Source organism: Mastigoproctus giganteus, chromosome 11, assembly GCF_048544385.1.
Source record: "Mastigoproctus giganteus isolate SK-2022 chromosome 11, ASM4854438v1, whole genome shotgun sequence".
In the NCBI taxonomy this organism is placed as follows: Eukaryota; Metazoa; Arthropoda; class Arachnida; order Uropygi; family Thelyphonidae; genus Mastigoproctus; species Mastigoproctus giganteus.
The window spans coordinates 96,669,685-96,691,097 of NC_143585.1; the positions used below are offsets into that span (position 1 = coordinate 96,669,685).

The 21,413-nt window shown below is 36.5% G+C and overlaps 1 protein-coding gene across 4 annotated transcripts in view; it reads right to left on the minus strand.

Moving 5' to 3' along the window:
* The window catches only part of LOC150078282 (armadillo-like helical domain-containing protein 3), a 405,573-nt gene that overhangs the window by 277,940 nt on the left and 106,220 nt on the right, over positions 1-21,413 (minus strand). For all 4 annotated transcript variants that reach the window (XR_016547653.1, XM_090385517.1, XM_090385515.1 and 1 more), the window contains exon 9: positions 11,244-11,330. Coding sequence is in view for 3 of the 4 variants with exons in the window: in XM_090385517.1 (XP_090241643.1) it covers positions 11,244-11,330 (87 nt within the window). In the remaining variant the exon portion in view is untranslated. The remainder of the gene's footprint in view (positions 1-11,243; positions 11,331-21,413) is intronic.

Sequence of the window (21,413 nt, forward strand, 5' to 3'; positions counted from 1 at the left end):
TAAAGTTACTGTTGAAATGTTGAAAGATGGAGGCCAGCCAGTATGTAAAGCACTAGACAGACTATTTTCAAAATGCCTTCTACTTAACAAAGTACCTGTAGCATGGAAAAATGCCATCCTACTGCACAAAAGAGGAGACAAAGCAGATTTAAAAAACTACTTACCAATAAACGTACTGCTGGTTGTATACAAGGTTTCACAAATATACTTTCAAGAAGAATAGGAACAATCCTTGATGCAGCACAACCAAAAAAACAAGCAAACTGCAGAAGCGGCTTCAGTACAATGGATCACAACCAAACAGTGCAGCAAGTTATAGAGAGGCACAATGAATACAACCTCCCATTATGTATAGCCTTCATCAAATATGAAAAAGCATTCGACTCAGTCACAAAACAAGCAATAATCAACATCCTAATCAACTAAGGTGTAGAGAGAACTCACATCAATATTTTCCAATCAATATATGAAAAGACAACTACATCAATACTAGTTAACAATGATAAATTTCAGATTAACATAGAAAAAAGGCATCTGACTAGGAGACACAATCTCCACAAAACTATTTTCTGCCTATTTAGAAGAAAATTTTTGCAAGCTAAATTGGGGCAATAAAGGACACGATAAATGGAGATCACCAGAATCACTTAAGATTTACAGATATCATTTTCTTTGCCAATGGATCCAGAAGAATTGCAGCATGAAAGCAAGAAGTTCAGTTTGAAGATATCAAGAAAATGCAGATAATGCAAGAAAATGCAAGATATCAAGAAAATCCAGGTTATGTTCAGCAAATTTACCAGACCAAAGAAAATCATAGCTGATGGACGAGAACTAGAAGTAGAAAGGTATGTTTATCTCGGACAAGAAATTTCAACAGATGGAAACATTATGATTAAAACTGAATGGCACATCATAAAATTGGGGTGCCAAGCATTTGGAAAGCTTAATATAGTCTTCAAGACAAACTTGTCACTCTGTTTCAAACAAGAAATGTTGAAAGCTGGGAGCCAGTATGTAAAGCTCTAGCCAAACTGTTTTCAAAAACAGTTTGGCTCGAGTACCTGTACCACAGAAAGGTGACAAGGCAGATTTAAAAAATTATTGACCAATAAACCTATTGCCAGTTGTCTACAAGGTTTTCACAAAGATACTTTCTTCTTTGTACCTATTCTTAAAGAATAGGCACAAAGAAGATATTATTCTCTTTATTATTCTTGAAGAATAGGCACAAACCTTGACACAGCACAACCGAAAGATCAAGCAGGTTTCAGAAGTGGCTTTAGTACAATAGATCACATCCAAACTGTGCAGCAAGTTATAAAGTGGCACAATGAACACAACCTTCCATTATGTATAGCCTTCATCAACTAACTATGAGAAAGCATTTGACTCAGTCACAAAACAAGCAGTAATCAACTCCATAATCAACCAAAATGTAGACAGAGCTTACATCAATATTCTACAATCAATATATGAAAAGGCAACTCCATCAATATGGGTCAACAATGATAAAGTTCAGATCAACACAGGAAAAGGTATCCAACAAGAAGACAATCTCCCTAAAACTGTTTTCTGCCTGTTTAGAAGAAATTTTATGCAAGCTACATTGGGATATTAAAGGAATCATGATAAACGGAGATTACCTAAATCACTTACGATTTGCAGATGATATTATTCTCTTTACTAGTGATCCAGAAGAATTGCAGCAAAACATTGAGGAACTTGAAGCACGAAAGCAAGAATTTCAGTTTAAAGGTGAATATCTAAAAAACACAGGATATGTGCAACAAATTTACCAGACCAAAGAAAAAAATCATGGCAAATGGACAAGGACTAGAAGAAGTGGTACAGTATGTTTACCTTGGACAAGAAATTTCAACAGATGATGGAAATTGAATGGTACACAAAATTGGGATGACATTTGGAAACTTTAATATAGCCTTCAAGACAAACTTGCCACTTTTTCTCAAACGAAAAGTTTTTGATCAATGTATCCTCCCTGTACTAACAGTATGGTTGTGAAACAGGAACATTGAATGCCAAAACTTTACAAAGACCAAGTGTCACAAAGAGAATTAAATCTCCATTTCTGTATGGAGTGCAGAATTTTGAACATTACCAAAAGAGACCAAAAAACATGAGCATGGATTTGCCAACAAACCAAAGTCTGTGACATCATTGAAAGAACAATGCTTTTAAAATGGAGATGGTGACCATCTCCATTTTATTAAGATCCATATTAAGAACTGACAATAGATGGACTGAACAAATTTTGGAATGGATACCACTTGATTCTAAATGCTGAAGAAAAAGACAAAAGATGAAATTGTGAAATTTACTGGCGTACAATGGCAAAAGAAAGCACAAGACCGCAGGTTGCTAGAAATGTGTTGAGGAGGCCTTCATTCTGCAGTGGATCAATGACAGATGATGATGGTGATGATATGAAGAATAAGTAGATCATAGATTTCCAGTATTCTGTGAGGAAGTTGTTAGGGTTATTAGGCCAAGACTAATATTTCAAACTACATCTACTGTTTCTGCATAAATTCATTATATAATTTATTTCTTACTTGTTTAAAAAAAAATACATTTTAATGATCAGTGGCTGGTTTATTTAATCTGTAAACTGTATTCTTAGGAAATACTTTCTTATATATATCAATAGTATCCTCACTTGATAAATCACTTCATTTTCTTTTAGTGTAAACAATAAAAAGTTGAAAGGTGGGGGGGGGGAGCAAACCTGTTTCTTTATCACTAGGTTTGATCCCATATTTGTGCATGCATATGCATAAACTCATTCACCCATTTCGAGAATCGAAGTGCAATAAAAAATTGTTTTTTAATTTTAACACAAAAACTAAATGTTACATTTCAATCGGAATAGTTTTACCTTGATAAACATTGAATAAAGCATAGCTAATGTGATTTTTATATTTTTAGAGACATTAGCGACGGAAATAGAGGGGGGGGAACACGAAAATTACTCAAATTTTAGTGTCTGGCGTGGCCATTTTTAATTTTAAAAATATTTTAAAATTATATTTTAAACCTACTAGTTGAGCTCTTTCCAATGGTGTGTAATAAGCCTATAGGTTGTCAACATTTTATGTCTCCCCCCACATTTTATCCCATTTCTCAGACAAATTTTTGTCCACAACGATCAATATGGCGTTATGTTGGCCCACATGATGTACAAATCCATGCAAAATTTCAAGGCAATAGGTTGAGTGGTCCAGATATAGAATGCTGTGACTGACAGACGGACGGACGGACGGACAGACAGACAGACAACCGAGTGACAATATAAGGGTCCTTCGTTACACTACGGACCCTAAAAATAATCAGTAAAAATAATTTCATAATGTAGTTTTTGTAAAATATTCCAAATTTTTATTAAGTTTTCATCCAACGCCCTATGCCGACTTCTTTTCTTGCTCTTTGTGTGTGTCTGTTGCTGAATGACATTTCCGAATCAGCTACGAATCAACATATTTTGCTGGATCGAAGTGGATCAGCGGTGGGCCTACAACTTTAAGAAACAGTAGTGAAGAAACTGTTTTTTGTCATCAACGAAGCTCTGGTTAGGCTGGCAATCAGATTCATTTGCGAAAATCCTCGTTCACATTCACTCAATAAAATTGGTATCGTACTCAGAGCGTCCATCAAATGCTTCAATCCTTCCAAAACCATCTTTTCAATTAGGTATTCCCAAAATCCATGAATTGTATCTCTTTCATTTAACTGTAATTTCTAACTTTATTTTCACCAAATGCCAACAATTCATGTTTAGAAGGTTTAATACCTTCATTGTCCTCGTTTTCCTTCTCTCATCATCAGTATTGTCACTAGTTCTTAAATTTGATATTTTTCTTTTTCTTTTTTTTATTTTTGAAACTGTCCGAAATGTCAGTGTCATTCGGATATTCAGGTACTATGACCATGCAAACAGAGATAGGGAAGGGAAATTTACGGAAAAATGTGGATAATACAGTTCCGCGAAACAGATGATTTGTCGGGGTAAAAGAAAATCACTCTCTCCTAATTCTCGAACGGGGCGCTTATAGTTGATTCACAGCAGTGTCCAACCTATGGCCCACCTGAAAAGTGAACTAAAACAGCATTTTAAATTTTATTAATTATCAAAAAAATTCTCATTAAATGTTTTGTTCAGTAAATGTAATTGTGTATTGTACTTAATAAAATTTTAGAATATTTTCAATTTTACTTTTACAAGCAACAAGATATGGAAACTGTAACACACTAAAGAAATCTAGCTTCGAATTTTTTTTGAATATGGCCCCCTGTATGGGAAAAGTTTGGACACCACCGCAGTAGGTGGGCCAGAGCCCATTGGGAATACCCCTTGATCTGCTCGCTGTTGACCAGCACGACTTCTCCGTATGTGGGACAGGTGGTCGGAGGTTTTACCAGGTACCACTAAGTTATAGAATGGTAAACCCTTTGCCTCTATTAATTTGCGCAGCAGCACAAATTGCCTGAAGGCCAGAAATGCAAACAGTGCATACCGAGTTAATTCTCTCCTAATCCGTTCACTATTCGTTATAAAAGGACTTCATTAAATAGAGGTCTGACTGAGCAATTTAGAATTATAAAAATGGTTATACAGTTTTATAGAGAAAATATCTTAACAATAGGCAGTGAAAAATGCAAATTTAAATAATTTTAAACTTATTTGAATAGTAGGTAAACATTTGAAAAAAATTTACGGAATATTACAAATTTCAAACGCACTACATCCAAATGTCACTGTTAATAAAGGTGCCGGTACGACGTACCGTTGCGTACCATCCCAAAAAAAGCACTGTTACTAGGTATGTCTGCTTATTCTTATTTTTTTTATTTTATTATTTTTAACAACTGAAAACCCCCACATGTTTTAAAATTCAAAACAGTCATAGCTTTGTAACTGTTCAGAATTAGTTGTGTTAATATAAACCTTTTCATTGTTTTCAAATTCTGAAAGTATGGTCCACCCATTATGAAACACCCTATATATGTTGTTGCTGTTATTTGGTTTTTAGGAACATTAGCAACTAAGGGCATATTGCTCAGAGGATATGCAGTGGTCATTCCCTGACCTTTCCACATCCTCTGTATTTGGTGGTTACGGGCTCGAACCCCGGTCTAATCAAGAAGCATGTGCTATGCACTGCTGCTCCTGCCCACCGAGGCGCCTGACCCTATATATATAGTATAATAGTAATAGGTACAGATATATTTAGAATAGATATTTATGAAGGATTATAGACCTGGAGTACTACTATGTATAGTAGAAAGAACCCAGCAACCATAAAGAAATGTAGATGAGTGGGTAATGAATGTGGTAAAGGGAGACTAGTTAGTCTTGTGTTTCTCAACTTTTTTATAGTCACAGCACCCTTAAGTAGCTTTTCAGATTTCGGTGGCACCCCACCTCTTTCTCTTCTCCAACCAGTAGTAATTGTGGTTTTTCATTATCACATGAAGCAAGAAATCAAGATTTTATTTATTCTACTAGTTCAGTGGTTTCAAACTTTTTTTTTTTAATGGCACCCTTAAGTAATTTTTTTTTTATCTTGTGGCACCCCTACTCAGTTTTCTGCCTGTTCGATCTGATTCTGTGTGTGTGTGTGTGTGTGTGTGTGTGTGTGTGTGTGTGTGTGTGTGTGTGTGTGTGTGTGTGTGTGTGTGTTACACACACCGATCAGCCAAAACATTATGACCGGTAAGTCATTATGCAAATCGAAGTAACTACATGTGAACTACAGGGCATGCACGGGTCGGGACACAGTATAAAAAATGCCTGATACTGAGCTCCGTTAATCAGTGTTACTCTTGTTCTTCAGATGGGAAAGGCAGCAGACATAAGCAAGTTTGACAAAGGCTAAATTGTAATGGCTAGACAACTGGGTCAGGGCATATCTGAAACGGCACAGCTGGTGGAATGCTCACGGTCAGCCCTGGTTAGTACGTGTGTGTCGTTTACCTGGGGAAGTGATGGCACCTGGATGCACCATGGGACACAAACAAGCCGGTGCCGACGGTGTCATGCTTTGGGTGATGTTCTGCTGGGATACCCTGGGTCCAGTCATCCATGTGCCAGGCATTCTGACGTCTACCACCTACCTAAACATCATTACTGACCAGGTACACCCTTTCATGGCAATGATCTTCCCCTCTGGTGGTGCCATCTTTCAGCAGAATAATACGCCATGCCACACCTCCCAGATTGTTTGAGACTGGTTTGCGGAACATGAGAAAGACTTCCAGGTATTGCCCTGGCCTCCAAATTCCCCAGACATCAACCCCATCGAGCATCTGTGGTTTGTGTTGGAATAGTAACTCCGATCTGTGACGTCTCAACCACTGATCTTACAGGAGTTAAAGGATCTGCTGGTTACGTGTTGGTACCAGATACCATAAGACACATTTAGAATTCTTGTAGCATCCATGCCTCGCCGGGTACAAGCTGTTTTGGCTGCACGTGGAGGCCCAACATCATATTAGGTAGGTGGTCATAATGTTTTGGCTTGTTAGTGTATATATCTAATATTAAAAAAATATGTTATATGATACCATCGAGCTTATTTCGATTCATAATTCCTGGGGCATATATTTGTGTTATGTTGAGTCCCACTTGAGAAGGGAGCATAAATGGTTAAATGTAACATAATACTGTGCATAATGAAACTGTTATCTTTTATAATGTGAAGTTTCAGTAATTTTTTTTTTTTTGGAATTGTAAATAGAATGATCAAAATTCTGATTCAAAATGTTTGCACAAAGCGGGATAATTCCTCCAACCCACAATTGCTCTGCAAGCTACAAGCTTCTCATCGTGGCCCGAACACACAACTGATCTTTATAGTTTCCACATTGAGTTCTTTAGCAATCATCCTTAATTCACGCTAGTTTTTCGGAGATTAGTGATATAGTTTTTTTTTTTTTTTTTTAATTATTGCATGTATGCCATTATATTTTAGAACATTTTCTACACAGTGAAAGGCTTGACAAAGTTTCAAAATCTGCGAACATTTCATCTTCGTAAAGTTTATAAAATATCTTAGTTGCCTCAATCACCCCCCCCCATTGCTACCTCGCTAGTTCTTTGAATACAGTGCAAAATGTCGGAATCACAAAGATATTCAGCTACTGTAATCATGTAAACAGACAGGAGAAATTTACTGGAAGGCATGGATCACTCCCTTCTCCGAAAACCATATGCCCGTTCATTAGAGTAAAGGGGAACCACAGCACAGGTTGACCAGAAGCTATAATCCATGTTGAGAATCTTCTTAATCCTCTGACTGGCTACGGAAAGCATATTGACTAGCGCAACTTCTCGGTATGCGACTGCATAGGTTTTACCACAGAGTAGTAACATATCTTACATCTCTGTGGGTACCATTTCACATTGTGAAACGGTAATCCCTTTCACCCTTAATTCGCACTTTCTAATTACTTAAATTGCCTAAAGGCCAGAGGTGAGAAAAATGCATACAAAGTTGTCTCTCCTAATCCGTTTGTTACATGGAAATTCTTCGTTCGGCGGAAACTATTTTAAATGTAATTACTAAGGGAAATAAAAAAAAAAGTCGCTATAAAGAAGTTCGTTAAACAGAGGTCTAACTGTAATTAAATAAAAAATGAAGCAATTTTCACATAACCGATTGATTGCACCGTTAAAATCCTGGAAATGGGGCCCCGCTCGCCCCACCATATTTTCGGCTGTGGCATTCAGGATTTCATTTGTAAAATAAATGATTGTCTCAACAATGGGCTCACAAATTTTCAAAAAAAAATAACAATGGGCTCTCGTGAGCCCACTATAGCTCACCACTGGGAATATGTATACATGTTTGGATGAATGACAGTATTAAAGTATATTTTTTATATACAATACTGTACACACTTTAATTCTGTTTTCACTATTTTTATAATGGATTACTTTGTTTATTAGTTAATATTTCAGCATGATTTTTATTTTAATGTTCATTATACTTATGCATGAATCTTTATATTACTTTACTGATTTACTCTGGATTGTCTCTTTTTTTATATATCTATGCATGTGTCTTTCTAATAAATTATATACACACTTGCCAAAAAATACAAACCTCTGTATTAAGACAGTCACAGATGGAAGAAATGCAAACAAATGTAAAGAAAACTGTGACATGGGGTGATATAAGTGTTGCCTCTTTGAGTATAAAGACTGCACAGGGTGTTTGGCTGCGATAATTTAAAGCGAGAATGAGGAAAACGCATGATCCTTCAGACTTTGAAAAGAAATTCCGACTTACATAAAATTCAACTTACGTAGAATTCCCTTACGTAAGTCAGGGTGTGGCTGTACAGGTTTGTGGGCCTCATTTTAGGAAGGATGTAGAGTTGAACAAGTATTAAAAAGGGAAACAAGACTGGTGGGGGGAAAAAGGGGTACTCTTAAGAAGAAAGGCTTAAGTGCTGAAAACTTCAGCATCTGCAGACTAGAATCTCATCTGCATTGAGCCTGCTCAAACCATTCAAGGCCTTATACACCTAAGCACTAAAAGGTGATCTGATTGAGGTGTATAAGGCCTTGAATGGTTTGAGCAGGCTCAATGCTGATGAGATTCTTCCTCTTGCTCGGATCACAAACCTGAGGGGCATAAACCCAAAGTGAGGAAAGACAACTGTAAAATAGATGTGCATAAAGTCACCTGCTTATTCAGAAGCTATTTGTTTCAGAGAAAAACACAAAAACCACATTCTTGGCCACTGCAAGTGGCCAAGAATATTGTGATTGAAGAGTAGAACAATGGAAGAAAGTCGTGGTCAGATGAATCACAATACATTTTGTTTTGCACTGATGGTAGGCAGAGAGTGTGGCAAGAACCTCATGAAGCAATGGACCCTGCTTGACTTGTTAAGACAACTCAAGCATCTGGAGGTGGTATCACGGTATGGGGAATATTTTGTTGGCATGGACTGGATCCATTGATACCAGTAGAAGGTCGAATATCATCCAGGGAGTACTGAATTTTGAAACAGATCTACTGCATCTCACAATGTTACACTTTTATCCCAAAGGTGTATGGATGATAATGCAACAGTGCATCGTGCCAGAATGGTTCGGAGAACAAGAGAGATTTTCACCATCTTCCCTGTTTCCCCCCCCCCATTCACCTGATCTCAATCCTATTAAGAATATGTGGGATATGATGGAGAGAGCTATTCAGCAATGAAGTCCTCTTCCTTCAACTTTTTCACAGCTACATGATATTTTTCTATATGAAGAATGGTTACAATTAGGCTAAAACGCACTAGAAGAACACCTCATAGAATCCATGCCATGCCGTACACTTGCTGTTATTGAAAACAAAGGTGGCTCAATTCGACACTTAATAAAGTGTTCATATGTTTCTGGCCAGTGTGTGTACATATGTATATATAAATAATTATTTTAGATATACAGTAAACTTAGTAAAATTCAGCACTTTACAATCCAGAGTTCTCCAAAATTTGCCATATTTTATGAAAAAAAAAAAAAAAAAAAAGAGAACATTTTGCAATCTGGAAATATTAAGAAAGCAAAGCAATACAGCACTAATAACAATGATCACATGTGTCTTAAAAGAATTCATGCAAAAAAGAGTGATATTTCTTTTTTTATAACAGGCTCATATTCTTTATAAGAGGCTCATACTCCAACTTCATTAAAGGACTATCTTGTCCTTTAATTTGTTTTTGCAGCCAGCAGGATTTAAACTCTACTCCTGGCCATGTTGCCATGATGAGTAATACTGTTTCTAGTACTGTGTACTAACTGAACCTTACTTAGAAACAATAAAGGTAAATTTAAACTTGCAGTAATTAATTTAACTTGCCTTTGCAACAAGATACCCTGATATTGCACTACTTTTAAACGAACAGCATGACAATAGGTTAATTGACCAATTGTTTAAAAGATGAGACTGCTAATAACATCCTGTTTCAGGACTAACTGGTCCCTCATTAGATAGCAGGTGGTCATGGGGAAAACATGCAGACAGAAGGCATACAATGTGAGTTGCAACGCAATATATACAAAATGTTTTAAAAGTTGTAATATGAGTTATTTTCAACAGTTGAAATATAACTATATTACAACTGTTGAAATTAATAGATGCCAGGGCAACTGCAAGTTTACTGTGCTGCGAGAATTAAGACACTGCTAAGTTAAGTCTAGCACAAAAATCTCAAGCTATGAAAGTATGTAAAGTCACTGTACATGTTGAGGATAGCCACTTTCTGTCGACAGTATGTAAAAACTGGATTTGCTACTTAGTACATTGATCTCATGTTGTGGAGACACTTCACCGTGAGTTACCTTGGTATTGCACTATTCTAATTAAAAAGTACTATCCCACTGGAAAAGTATATTACTTTTTATTTAAATATGCCACTACCCCTACTGGATTTTGACTCTGACTGGAGTCTCATCGGTGGGCAGGTATGCAATGTAAAGACCCAAGCAACCCAGTGACAAGATATAGTTATAATATGTGAAATGTAAGATGATGTGGTAAATTAAGTAGACATAATTAAATCCAGAGCAAAACCAATGAGACTCCAGGATCAAAACCTACATCTGGGTAATAGCATACACTTTAAATAAAAATAAAATAAAAATACTTCTCTATTGAAACAATGCCTTTTATTTAAAACAGTACAATATTATAGCAACTTGTGGCAAAGTGACACAACAATATGAGATCAATGCACTGAGTGGCAAACCCCATTTTCTCAGAGCTATGTACAGAAAGAGGCTATGCCCAACATGTACAATGGCCACTGCATTATCCATGCAATTTAAATCCTGCTGGCTACAAAAATAAAGGATGAGATGGTCATTATAAATGTTTACAGATGTAAATACGTTCAGTTGTTCATGATTAACATTTATCGATATGTGCTCTCAAAACTACTCAAGCCCTAGGTATACCTCTTCGAAATCCAAAAAATTTTAAATCTGGCACTTTTCACTCACCAAGGATGCCACACTGTGTGTGTGTGTGTGTGTGTGTGTGTGTGTGTGTGTGTGTGTGTGTGTGTGTGTGTGTGTGTGTGTGTGTGTGTGTGAAAAAGAGATATGTATGAAAAATTAAAAAATATGAAAGAAAAAATATTATTTCATCACATTCTGATGACATAAGTACGTGTGTGTGTCACCTGCTTTGATAAGCTGTACCTCTGAAAATTAAATAACTAACCTCATTTTTCCTATAGTTGACTAAGATTGTTAATAACAGCACAGCATCACAACCATGATGAAATCTTGGCTGAGGATCAGCTAGAAGCTACAAAAAATGTAAACATTCACTTACTTAAAATGACTTTTTAAATTCCTCTCACTTCAGACAAAAAATAAAGTTTTGAGTAAATAAAGGAATGTTTAAAAAAATTTTATTTCTAGCACCTTTCAACTTCATTATTTAAAATTGTGTTCTCACAAGAAGAGTGCAAGCATTCTTAATTTCAAGACAAATCATTATACTAACAGCTTCAAGCTCCAGCTTCATGAAGTGCATGTCGATCTCTAACAATAAGTAGTAAAACCGTTTCTTCTCTGCTTCATTTTCACCCACCATTAGTTCTAAAATATAATAGCCTTCTAAGCTTTCTTCTTCTTCACTCTCTCCTCAAGTTAAAAAAAATAATAATTACTACCGGTATCTGTAAAATTTTCTTTAAATAATTTTTGTAATTTCCTTCTTTCCATCAAAGATATTAAGTTGGCTGTTTCCATATTTCTCCCTTCCACATTACCTTTTCCTTTAAAGGTAAAAATCTTAAAGAATTGTTTTTGATATTTTTCTATAATTATGATAATCCACTATAATTTTATTACTAACAAAAAGATTACATAATACTTTACTTATTGAAACAAATAATTTTTATTTGAAATTCTTAAGTTTTTGTAATGCTTTTGTTTTATGATTACAACAAAATTTAAATCCCAATGATCTCCATTCTGATACTAAATTAACACAAAAATCAGTAAGAAAATGGAATCAACAGCATTTCGTTAACAAAAATATTATTAATGCAACTGTTCTAGCAGCAAAGTACCACCTGATAATGAATGTTTATTTAATAATTTATAAGCCATAAGGCGATAAAGTTATGTTTGTTATTTGGTTTTTAGGAGCATTAGCAACTAAGGCCATATTGCTCCGGGATATGCGGTGGTCATTCCCTGACCTTCCCGCATCTTCCGTATTTGGTGGTGACAGGCTCGAACCCGGTCTAATCAAGAAGCGTGTGCTACGCACTGCTGCTCCTTCCCACCTGGCTACAGAGGCGCCAAGGCGATAAAGAATGTGTTTAATGAACGTTAATAACACTTTAACTATGAAATGTAAGCATATTTTCCATGCAGCAGTGCCTTTTATCTGATGCATTTAAAGAACACAATATTCACAGAAAGTAAATCAATTCTTGGCAAGCTGTTCATTTCCAAAAAACAGATTAAAAAGCAATAAGAAGAATTTAACCATTTACAATTCAATAAATCACATAAAATGTCTTTGTATCTTACTTCCATGTTTATATATTACTTGTACTGGTTCTACTCACAGTATGGCTTTCAAGCAAATGTGAATTTCTTCTATATTTCAGTCATTTGTGATTTTTTTTTTTTTTCCAATGTGTGTATGCATTATGTTTTATTTATCAATGTGGAACAATCAAATAGTTAACATATGCAAGTGCATTACATTTCTGACACATTCAATTTTTTATGTGTTCAATAGAAGTGGAAATTAAATATAGCTATCTCCTTATGTAAGTCTCTTTTCTCTCTGTATATATGTATCTCTTCACAAGCAACACCAAGTTCACGAGTCTTACATAATGATACGTGCAAAGCATGCACAGACTGTCTCAAACTAACAATACTGCATTTAAACTACATTTAACCTATTAACCTCTTTTTTACACACAAATTATATGGAAAAAAATAGTTCAAAATGGCTGGATTTCTATTTGTCAGATTTTAATAAAATTTGGAATGGCAAGACAGATATTTTTAAAAGGCTCAAACATAAAATTTCATGAAACCCTATCCACTGGGATGGACATCACAGTGATATTCTCTCCTGTGATGCCTCTTTCCAGCACACATTGTACTTAGAACACTGAAATTGTGCATCCTATATATCAAATTGGAAACACATTCCTAATATTCCTATTATGCTGGCATATTTAACCAATACTTCTAATTCATCATATGTGAAGTCTGTTTTTTCCATGTTTATATACCACTTCTATGTTTGTCTCTTTCTTATATGTTATAGTTACCATCCAGTATATTAGATTATAAGATTATATAAGATTCAGATATTCCTATTATGTTAGCATTTGTTGATTTAACAGTACAGTAATACCTTGGTTAACAAATCCCTTGTGAACAAAGCTCCTTTATCATGAAGTTGACAAATAACACATCACTGCACATATGCAAGTTTGTGGTGAGGATTTTTGGCTTACATAAACTCACTCCAAGCATGGAGCAGTAGTTAATGGTCATTGATACTGTGCACACTGTAGGTACATATATTATGTAGTCATTATACACAATTATTTTAATATATTTCATAAAATAATAAAATATTAAGTTGCCCGGTATATCAAGGAAACATAAAACAATATGTTTATTGAAATATTAAGAAAGCAATCGGCAATATCAGAGGCCTACAGTGAAGTGATTAAGATCAATGTCTTAATGGTGTTTGGCAAAAAGTGTGGCCCCTGCAATTAGCACAGTTGTTCAAATAGCACAGGCAATAGGCTTTGAATAAGTCAACGTAGCTAACATATAGGATTTATCGAATGAGATACTAATGATGATACTAATAATGGTGAGATACTAATGAATGAGGAGCTCAAGAGTTAATGAAGCAACAAGTAAACAGTTCAGAAAATGACAAAGACGCTCCCTCAAAAGATGTTAACAACAGAGTTCTAATCTAATTGTTTAAATGAAGTGACTTGCACCTTAGATGTCTTATCAGCAAATGATCCTAATTTTGAAAAAAGCTGCATAGTGAAGAGATCTGTTTTAAATGCTTTAAATTGTTATAACAAGATGCTTTGCAATCTTAAGAAAAAAGCAAGGCAGTCAACCTTGATGCATTTTTGAAGAATGCCTTCAAGTGAGTAATAATATGGTTTGCTTTTATTTTTCACAACAGATTTTGAGTTTATTGTTTTACTTGACTTTTGCAATGGTTTCTTTTATACTGTATTTCTTAACATATGCGATTTTCATTTCAAATAAATTTAATTTGAACAATGTATACTTCGTTTTTATAAGTGTAGGAACATAACCCCATATTCCTGCTATGGTATTTCTACCTCTGATAACGAATATTCTCATAATTAACTAAAGTTCTGGAACACATCTACTTCATTAACTGAGGTATTATTGTATTTCACTCATCAAATTTATGAACTTAGCATGTAAAGATGCAAAATGGACAGTCCTCTCCATCTTTAAGGATTGTTTATATTCTTCATGACTAACACACCCCCATATAACTACTTATGAGAGCGCTTTCCCCAGGAATTTTCTAATGATATCTGATTATTTCTAGCACTCCAAACTATTTAGTAATTTCCCACTTTTCTACCATGATAATATAATCATATAATTAAATCTAGAATAAAAGAACATATTGAAATGGTTTATCAGAATCCTGTCATTTACCAGCCACTTTTTATAGTGTTGTTAGTTATATTTTTTCACTGAATATAACTTAAACTCTAGACAGAAAATTTTAATGCTAGAGTCCCAACTCGGACACAGATATAAGAAGAAAAAGAAATGATGCGCAGTCATGTCAAAATTCCCACAAAAATCACGTCCATCATTGTTTCACATTTTTTTTAGTGCACCAATTCCTATCAAGTTCAAACATTTAAAACAAAAAAAAAATTTAATTAATATACATTTATGCATCTCTTTTTTATAATGCATATATCTGTAATCCTGCTACTGCCACTCACAGCAATAGCTGACTTACTTTACTCTCAACTGTTTTAAAAAAAAAAACCTCAGGAATATGGATATGTTTTTTTTTTAACCAGCATTAAAAAAAATTAAAACAATTTTATAAATCACAAATATACAGGGTACTCAATGATTTCAGGAAAATCTTTTCCCGTAACATTTCCCTGAGTTTTTCTAGAGACCTTGCTTAAAACTTCCAAAATCATTTTATAAAAAATCTTTACTCTTCTAAAGGACTATCTAATTATTCAAAAAATAGTAATTTGTTTTTCAATATACAGCTATTTACCAAAGCAAAAAGATAAACAAAATTAGTTAAGAGTACATTTTAAATGAAATAAGCATATATTACATAATCTATTTCAACAACTGTCTTTTTTTTTCTTCTTTTTTCTTTTTTTTTTTATTATAATACTACTCTACGTAACACATTTTAAAAAAATTCTATTTATCTGCATTCTTTTTTTTTTTTTTTTTTTTTATATTAATTTTGGGTATGTTCCAATATAACCTTAGGTTTTTGCCTAGCACCGAGTTTCCTGAGAAATGAAGAAAAAGTAAGTTAGTTGTTGGCACATCGGCTTCTGTGGCCATAATGCACCTCCCAAGATTTTTTTTTACACTACTCTGATCCAAGCCCGAGGCGGGATTCGAACCTGCAACCTTTGGGTTGCCAGGCAGGCACTCCACCCACCCAGCTAGCCTAGTCAGCAATAGAGTATTAATCTTTGTTACAAGAAAACATGATAAAAAACCTGCTTGGGTTAACAAAAAATAAATTTTCTTAAAATGGTACATTTGAGCATCTTTGTCTTTTGCAGTCAATGTGATCATTCTGAATCAAGAATCATAGCAGACAAGTCTGAAGATTTTTAGACTTGTTTTTTTTTTTTTTTAATTGCCATAATGAAAAAAAAAAAAAATCTTTATATAAATACAACAGCCTTTTATATGCTTATGAGCCAAAACATAACCCGTCTCCACTCCTGTCTCGAGTGGATGCATCCCACAGCACCTAGGAATGATGGTTTGGTTGGGTTTTTTTTTTAGGAGCATTGGCAACTAAGGCCATATTGCTCTGGGAATATGCGGCGGTCATTCCCTTTCCGCATCCTCCGTATTTGGTGGTGACGGGCTCGAACCCAGGTCTAATCAAGAAGCATGTGCTACGCACTGCTGCTCCTTCCCACCTGGCTACCACCTAGGAATGATGTCATTAACAGGCACAGCATATATAGCGACAGTATAGGCATTGCTGCAAAGCCCAAGAAATGGGAAAAGGGAAGGACCTAATGGAGTTTAAATGAGGAATAATTTTCAGCTCTAGAAAGGAAAGGACCAACATCTCAAATCAAGAAGCGTGTGCTACGCACTGCTACTCCTTCCCACCTGGCTACCACCTAGGAATGATGTCATTAACAGGCACAGCATATATAGCGACAGCATAGGCATTGCTGCAAAGCCCAAGAAATGGGAAAAGGGAAGGACCTAATGGAGTTTAAATGAGGAATGATTTGCAGCACTAGGAAGGAAGGGACCAACATCTCGGCAGCCACAAGTATTGTCAGCTGTTCAAGAGCTGCCATAATAAAAGTGTGGCAGAGCTGTCTGAAGAGGGATACACAACTACCCAATGTGCCGGAACGAGGAGACCACCACTGGTTGATAGTCCAGACAAATGGCAGTTGGCACGTGCTGTCCAAGACAACAGATGGTTCACGATCCTTCAAATAACAGCAGACCACAACCAGAATGCACAATGAAACATTTCCAAGCACCCCAACTAGCAGATGCTCTCACAGATAGGCCTACGTAGGCAACCTATTCATATGCTCGTGTTGGCAGACCTTCATCGACATCTCCACCTGCAGTGAGCACAGGAGAACCATTCTTGGATAATGGATAACTGGAAAAGAGCCACCTTGTCTGATGAATCAAGGTTCCAGCTCCACCATGCCAATGGATGGGAGTATATTGGACAACAAGCAGGTGAACAACTACAACCAGACTGCAAGGTTGGATGCAAACAGGTTGACAGTGGCAGTATCATGGTTTGGGGGATGTTTTTATGGAGATTATTGGATTCCTTCATCCCAATTGGATTGGGATGAAGGAATCCAATAATCTACTCATACTGCCAGACCCTTCCTTGGCATTGTTTTGGATTAAGTTTTCCTCTATACAGTGACCATGTATCCAGATGGATTCTTCTGGATTCTTCCAACAAGACGATGCCCCATGTCACAAGGCCTGCATTGTGCAGGAATGATTCAAGGATTGTGTCCAAGCACTTTGTGTGCTCCCAGCTGCCAAATTATCCTGACACCAATCCTATCAAACATTTGTGGGATGTGGTAGAGTGCAGCATTCGCCAGTCCACACCAGTGGACTCATTCCACTGCCAAACTCCAGAACGTCCTTCTGTCCAGTTTATGCAGGATACCTGAAGACATCTTTTACGATCTTGTGGAGTTGAAGCCACATCAGGTACAAGCCATTATCACAGTGAAAGGTGGCCCAACATGCTATTAGGTAAGTGGTCATAATGTTTTGCCTCATTCAAACTGAACAGCCACTTTATTAGGTATACACCTAATTAGGTGTATACCTAATAAAGTGGCAGTTCAGAATGGGCAAGGCGCCTCCATAGACAGGTGGGCAGGAGTGGCAGTGTGTAGCACACGCTTCTTGATTAGACTGGGGTTCGAACCCGTGACCACCAAATACAGAGGATGCAGAAGGATCAGGGAATGACCACCAAATATCCCCGGAGCAATATGGCCTTAGTTTCTAATGCTCCTAAAAACCAAATAACAAACAAACAAACAGAATGGGCAAATAGAAAGATTTAAGTGACTTTGAAGGTGGCATATGCTAATCAATGCCAGTATTAATATCTCAGAAGCTGCAATCATGCTACGACTTTCACATGCAACTGTCTCTCAAATGTACCAAGACTGGAACAATAACCAAATAACAATGAATTTATGGATCCTGTGGCTGAATTGGTTCAATGATGCAAGCAGCTGATGGAGGCTGACTCGACCTGCACAGGTTGACAGAAAAGTCACAATCAGTCAAATAACATCAATGGTAACCAAAGAGGCATTTCGGAATACACAACTCATCATACCTTGTCACAGATGGTGTAACACAGCCAACAACCAAACTGGGTTCCAATCCTGTCAGCAAAAAACAAAAACATACAATTACAGTGGGCTCAAGAACACCAGCTCTGGATAGTGGAGGCTTAGAAAAATGCTGTCTAGTCTGATAAATCCCAATTCTTCCTGCTGTTAGGTAGAAACTAGGATTTATCACAACAGTATAGCAGGACCAGAACATGGCAAAAACAGCACAAGTCTATACACCCACTTTGCCAGGTGTCATCAATGTAGGCTGATATTGGTAGTACAATGGTGTGGGTGAAATGTTTTCTTGATACACATTGTCCTCCCCCCCACTGATACCAGTGGAGCAATAATTGGGTTATCTGGAAACTGTTTGCGACTTCCCTGAAGGGGTAAGTCAAAAACTTGCTGCAGTGTATCCATCTGCGAATGGCTTCCTCCACTACAATAAAAAGCCAGAATTGTACAGAACTGGTGCCACTATGACAGTGAATTCAGCCTACTGTAGTAGCCTCCCACTTACCAGATTTCAATCCAACAAAGAATTAGTGAAATGAGGTGGAACTTGCTCTTTAGAGCAGAAATTTGCAACCATCCAAATTGTAACAACATGGACCAGCAACCCTGTGGCATGCTTTCAAGACCTTGAAAAGTCCATCATGGCAAATTCAGGATGCTCTGAGGACTAAAATAAGGACCTATTCACTATTAGGTACCAAATAATGAGTAATTATTGTATGATATTGGTACACACTTAGGTAATACATATGGATGTTGAAAAAACAAACTTTCAACTGCCTCCAAAATATTGACACTAGAGAAAAACCAATTAAACTGCTGATTCAGAATGCAAAATATATATCAGAAACAGTTAAATATAAACATTGTGTTACATAGCATAATCAGCTGTGTAACACAATAATGCTGAAAAGGCAGTTGGAGTTATGTGACAATAATGCCATACAGCTCCAACTACCTTTTCATCTGCCTTTTGCTCATGTTTTATACGTGTCTCCAAGCTCCTGCACTAGTAAATGCTCATTCCCTCTTAATTGTACATTAATTCAATGCCCTTTCCAGATTTTCTATACACCAAAATTATAGCGAATTATGATTCCAGTTTTTTTTTTTTTTTTTTTTGCACTGACTGCTTTGGCTTCTTATTCTTCTTCTTTTATCTCTTCTATCTGTGCTTGTTAAGAGGCAAGCTTTGCACTTCCTTTCTGCATGTTCTTCAGCACTTGTCAATAACCTTATTTTTCTTCATCTTTTTCTCCAAACTTTCCTCATAATGTCTATATGCCACATTAACACTTTGGATCAGGACTTTGGTTACTTCAGTGTTTAATATAATCCCTGATTATACATAGTGGCATCATAAACCTCACATAAAACTTTTAGCATTAGCATAGGCATATGATGCAAGAAAGCAAGCTTATGCAGCATCAGCCAAAAAAAAAAAAAAAAAAAAAACCCACTTCCACTTCACCCCTCTGTTCGTTCAAAATACCTGTCCAGCTGAGCCTTAAACTTATTTAGGCTATCAACCTCCACGACAAGGGATGGAAGTCTGTTCCACCAACCAACCACCCGCTGGCTAAAGGCAAATTTCCGCACGTCTATCCTACATCTGTCTTTCCTCAATTTGAATTTATGCCCTCTCAGGTGATTATTCTGAGCTAGAGGAAGAATCCCATCAGCATTGAGCATGCTCAAACCATTCAAGGCTTTATACACCTCTATCAGATCACCTCGCTGGTGCCTAGTCTCCAGACTCTGTAATTTGCAAAACTTAAGCCTTTCTTCGTAAGAGCAACCCTTTGTTCCATTCACTAATCTTGTTGCCCTTCTCTGTACCCATTCCAGCAGCTCTACATCCTTCTTGAAATGAGGCTTCCAGACCTGTATACGGTACTCAAGATGTGGCCTAACCATTGCCTTATACAAGGGAATAATCACATACTTATCCCTGCCAGAAAAATTCCTGTATATTATTGACAAGACACCATGAGCTACTCTTGCAGCTCGTCTGCACTGCTCGTAGTACTTCATATCTGCCTGCACAATTACCCCCAGGTCCTTTTCATTCTCCACCACTGTCAGTGTAGTACTGCAGTGTAGTTTATTTACGGAAAAGCCATTTAAAAATTTTACTGTGAAACAAAGTTAAAACCAATTTTACAATTTTTTTTAATGAAACCCAAAAACAAAAAAGGTATTAGAACCGATAATACTTAGTACCATGAATGGGTTGAATGCTGAAAAGACAGAAAAAGATACTTGTCAACATTAGACTTGAATTCTGTAGATTGCAATTTTCAAGTATTACATATGAAGGAAGGTTATTCCAGAAAATGGAACTTCAAGGGAAGAAGAAAACTTGGTTCTGTAAGTTTGAAGCTGGACAGTAAACAGATGCTGAATGGTTACAGCAAGTGTTCAGACTCATCTGGAGGAGGGAAAGAGAATTACAGAAGTCAATTCAGAAGAACAGTGCCCATGGAATTATCTATAGAAAAGGCATCCAGCACAAACAGTACAAATGTTTATTAACTTAACCAGAGAAGCCCACTCTTTGAGAGCAAACATGCATCCTACTAATAATGCTAATTTCATTCTGAATTTAAGCAGTAAGCAACTAACCTCTGAACAGATCAATGTTATTAACTCCAGTATGAAGTCGGAGCAATAACCAAATAACAATGAATTTTGGTCTGTTTGATTCGCGGTCTTACTGTCAAGAACACAAATCACCATGGGAGTAGAGGCATCCATAGCCAACCTCCCTGAAGAGACTGCTAATGACATCCACTTCAGAATGGCCTCTGTCCCTCGACACGCACGACCAGGGAACTCTAACTTCAACTGTTGTCAGCATGCTGCTCTTAATTCCATCAGAAAAGACAGCAACATCATCATGCTGTCCATCAACAAAGGACATCACACGGTTATATTAGACCGGTCGGAGTATTTGGACAAAGCCCTTGCCCTCCTGCAAGATCCCAATGTTTATGAGCCTGTAAGTGACCCACCCATCAAAGTCTTAGGACATCTAGAATCAAATGTCAACAAACTGATCTATCTATGAACGGTTCAAATCTGGGAAGATTTTAACATCGACACGAAGGCAATTGCATGCCACGGGCTGCCAACTTCTGCAATTTTATGGTCTTCCAAAGGTTCGCAAGCCAGGCATTCCTCTCCAACCCAATGTGTCCTGTTGCAATTTGCCGGCATAT